This window comes from Henckelia pumila, chromosome 1 (genome assembly GCF_033568475.1).
Source record: "Henckelia pumila isolate YLH828 chromosome 1, ASM3356847v2, whole genome shotgun sequence".
Classification (NCBI taxonomy): Eukaryota; Viridiplantae; Streptophyta; class Magnoliopsida; order Lamiales; family Gesneriaceae; genus Henckelia; species Henckelia pumila.
In genome coordinates this window covers 47,176,898-47,181,206 of record NC_133120.1, presented here as the reverse complement: position 1 = coordinate 47,181,206, position 4,309 = coordinate 47,176,898, and the positions used below count along the sequence as shown (strand labels likewise).

The window sequence follows — 4,309 nt, the reverse complement described above, 5'->3', positions numbered from 1 at the left end:
AATGTTTTCTCATTTAAAGTTAGAAAATCCTTTTTCTGCATGTTCTTGCTGAGTCTTTCGACTTACTATACTTGAATGGTGCAGGTAACGATGATGTGGATGCTTTTATTGATGATTATGTGAGCGGACATGAAGAAGAGGTAGGGGTCGGTCCAACGGGCAATGCATGAGTGTGAATGCTTTAGAATTGAAGATGTTTTAAACATTTTATTTGATGAGAGGCAAACAAGTTTTAATTTTTAAGTTGATGGCCATGTTTGGCAAATATTTTTAGATGCTATTCTATTTTGTGCACTTATTATACGCTCTTTTAATAAAGAAGATGATGCTTCCGCAAAGTTTTTATTTTTCCAAAAATTTTAAGTATGCATGTTTGAGTAGCGTTTCGATTGAGAGATTGGGACGTTACAGCTTGGTATCAGAGCAGTTCGCTCTGGGATTGTTTGCACGCATGCATTCTCGCCACGAACCTATGCTTCATCTTCATGTTTGTAAGTTTTATGTTACGGATTGTTTAAGATGCATGATAGCTTTTGCGATTAATAATTATGCATGTTAATTAAGATGTTATGTTTAAATAACATAATTAAGCATGTAGACTATATGGACATCAGGATCATGGCTAACCGTAGGAATCCGAATAATGAGTACAATCAGAATAACCAGTTTTTAGCTGGGTTGGCGACTCTGTTGCAAGAGCAGAGTAGAGCCCAAGGGGAAAAGATTCAACAGTTAATCCAAGCACAAGCGGGAGGATGGAACAACAATGAGCCGCTATTAACTAATCCGATCTTTAAGCAGTTTAAGGATCTAGGGCCACAGGAGTTCAAAGGAGGGGTTGATCCCCTTGTAGCCGAGGAATGGGTGCAGTTAGTGGAGAACATTTTTGACTACATGCAGCTCACTGATACAGACCGTGTGAGGTGTGCCATCTTTATGTTTCATGAGGATGCACGGGTTTGGTGGCAGGGAGCCCGTTCTGCTTTGAATATGACTACATTGACTTGGAATGGATTCAAAGATGTGTTCTATGAGATATATTTCACTATCAGCACCAGGACTAGACTTGCTAAAAAATTCCTGGAGCTCCGCCAAGGGAGCATGTCTATTGCTGAGTATGTGAAGAAGTTTGAGAGGTGGAGGTACTTTGTGCCCATGATTTCGGGTAATGCTGCAGAGGAGTTGAAGCATTTCATAGAGGGACTGAATGCCACTATTCGACGTGATGCCAGATTGAGTGGGGCACAAACGTACCGAGCAGCAGTCGATGAGGCTATGTTGTCAGAAAAAGATGGGAATGATATTATCAAGGAATCGCAAGCGAAAAGAGTCAGTTACCAGGGGAGAGAGCAGCAAGGGCCTAGTCAAAAGAGTTCATACCATGCTCCAGCTCAGAGAAGACCACAGCAGCAGCAGTGCCAAAACCCCAATCAGGCGCGACCTCAAGGACAGAATCAGCTGAACGCCAATGCTCCAAGGCCGGCAAATGCACCTATCTGTCAGAAGTGTGAGAAGTCACACTCAGCTCAATGCATGCTTGGGACCAATACTTGCTTTCTTTGCAAGAAGCCAGGGCATTTTGCCAAGGATTGCCCGCAATCCAAGGATCCAATCAAGGGAAGAGTGTTTGCTATGACTCACGATCAGGTTGACCTAGATTCTGCAATTGTCATAGGTATGATCCGTATTGCTGATTTACCTTCTTTCGTGTTGATAGATACAGGAGCTATGCACTCTTTTATGTCTGTTAGTTTTATGCTGAAATTGAGGGTCTTTCCGGAAGAATCTATTTCGGAATTTTGTGTGTCGTTACCCTCAGGAGAAGAACTGAAAAGTAGTAGTGTGGTAAGAAATTGCAAGGTTCAGATGCAGAGTCTAGTGTTGTGTGCAGATTTTATTGTTTTGAAGATGGTGGATTTCGATGCGATTTTTGGGATGGACTGGTTGGCTCAGCATGAGGCTATTATTGACTGCAAACGGAGAACTATCTCTTTGAAAGATCAGAACAGAAAACCATTTGTGTATCGCACTACATCTAAGAGGAGCTCACCAGGTATGATCTCTGCAGGAATAGCTTGGCAGTTATTGAGTAATGGGTGTACAGGATTTCTTGCAAGTCTAACTGGCGAGTTGGAAGTGCAGCGACCAAAACTTGTGGAAGTGGAGGTAGTGAAGGACTTTCCAGATGTTTTTCCCGATGATGTTGCGGGATTGCCTCCAGTCAGAGAAGTCGAATTTGGGATAGAATTGATTCCTGGAACTAAGCCAGCTTCTAAGGCACCGTACAGATTAGCACCGAATGAGATGAAAGAACTGAAAGATCAATTGCAAGAGTTGTCGGATAAGGGGTTCATCAAACCGAGTGTATCGCCATGTGGTGCACCGATGTTGTTTGTTAAGAAGAAAGATGGGTCAATGAGACTGTGCATTGATTATAGAGAGCTGAATCGAGTTACGGTGAAGAACAAATATCCCTTGACCAGAATAGACGACTTGTTCGACCAATTGCAAGGGGCAGAGGTGTTCTCAAAAATCGATCTACGATCCGGCTACCATCAGTTGAAGATCAAGGATGTAGATGTGCAGAAGACAGCATTCAGGACTCGCTATGGCCACTACGAGTTCTTGGTAATGCCGTTTGGGTTGACCAATGCACTAGCTGTGTTCATGGATTTGATGAACATGGTGTTTCAACCTTTCTTGGATCAGTTTTTCATAGTCTTTATAGATGACATATTGATCTATTCTCGCAGTTTGGAGGAACATCGTCAACACTTGACTACAGTGTTGTAGATTTTGAAAGAAAAGCAGCTTTATGCTATGTTCAGTAAGTGTGAATTTTGGCTAGAGCAGATTTCATTTTTGGGTCGTATAGTTTCAGCTAAGGGAATTGAGGTGGATCCGTCAAAGGTGGAAGCAGTTCGTAATTGGGCTGCCCCGAAAAATGCTACAGAAATACGGAGCTTCTTGGGTTTAGCATGCTACTACAGGAGATTTATTCAAGACTTCTCCAAGATAGCTCTACCACTGACTTCCTTAACTCGAAAAGGTGTGAAGTTTTTATGGTCAGAACAATGTGATAAGAGCTTTGCAGAGTTGAAAGAAAGACTGATTTCAGTGCCAGTGCTAGCAATTCCCGAAGGCACGGGTCGTTTTGTGGTTTATACCGATGCTTCTAAGAGTGGATTAGGAGCTGTTTTGATGCAGGATGATAAAGTAATATCATATGCATCTCGACAACTGAAGGTCCATGAGAGGAACTACACGACTCATGATCTTGAGTTGGCGGTAGTTGTTTTTGCTTTGAAGCTATGGAGACACTAATTGTACGGCAAAAGGTGTCAGATTTTCACTGACCACAAAAGCCTAAAATACTTCTTCACCCAGAAGGAGTTGAACATGAGGCAAAGGAGATGGCTGAAATTGGTAAAGGATTACGACTGTGATATTAGCTACCATCCAGGTAAGGCTAATGTAGTAGTAGATGCATTGAGTCGCAAGTCCGCGTCATTGAACCAATTGACAGTCCAGCAGGAGCTGATTGCTGATTTTGAACGGATGAGCTTGAAGGTACTCGAACCAAGGGTTTTGTGCACACTATCAGCAATAACGGTAGTACCGAATTTGCTCGATAGAATCCGAACAGGCCAAGCTTCTGATGAACAGTTGATGTTGTGGAGGAACAGTGATGAAGCTAAGGGTGGTACCTTGTACACTGTCAAAGATGAAATTGTTCATCACCGAGGTAGAATGTGGGTGCCAGCAGTAGACTCAATGAGAGTTGAAGTGATGACTGAAGCCCATATTGTTCCGTATTCCATTCATCCAGGAAGTACGAAAATGTATAAGGATTTGCAATCCTTATATTGGTGGCCAGGTATGAAGAAGGATATCGTAAGGTTTGTGAGTGAATGCTTGACTTGTCAACAGGTAAAAATTGAGCATCAAAGGCCAGCGGGACTCCTGAAACCATTGTAAATACCCACATGGAAGTGGTAAGATGTCACTATGGATTTCGTGGTAGGATTGTCAGTTTCACCGCGAAAGATGAACACGATTTGGGTGATAGTTGACAAGTTAACTAAATCAGCTCATTTTATTCATGTCAGGAATAACTTCTCGATGAATCAATATGCGGAGCTGTACATTCGAGAAATTTTCAGATTTCATGGAGTACCAACGAGAATAGTATCTGACAGAGATCCTAAGTTCACTTCAAACTTTTGGGAAGTTTACATAAAGGATTGGGAACGAAGCTATCTTTCAGTACAGCTTTCCACCCTCAGACAGATGGTCAGTCAGAACGAGT

At 42.3% G+C, this 4,309-nt stretch overlaps 1 protein-coding gene across 1 annotated transcript; it reads left to right on the top strand.

Moving 5' to 3' along the window:
* Positions 1–603: 603 nt before the first annotated feature.
* On the top strand, positions 604–3,324 carry LOC140862112 (uncharacterized). The gene is made up of 3 exons (XM_073265119.1): positions 604–2,411; positions 2,484–2,628; positions 2,854–3,324. Exons 1-3 carry the CDS (start codon positions 604–606, stop codon positions 3,322–3,324), a joined length of 2,424 nt encoding a protein of 807 aa, XP_073121220.1.
* The last annotated feature ends 985 nt before the right edge of the window (positions 3,325–4,309 follow it).

Excerpts from the sequence above, each read along its gene's own strand:
- LOC140862112 (XM_073265119.1), top strand. The coding sequence starts at position 604 with ATGGACATCAGGATCATGGCTAACCGTAGGAATCCGAATAATGAGTAC. Across the intron at positions 2,412-2,483 it reads TTTGTTAAGAAGAAAGATGG|AATAGACGACTTGTTCGACC; the intron begins GTCAATGAGACT and ends TCCCTTGACCAG. Across the intron at positions 2,629-2,853 it reads ATGGCCACTACGAGTTCTTG|ATTTCATTTTTGGGTCGTAT; the intron begins GTAATGCCGTTT and ends TGGCTAGAGCAG.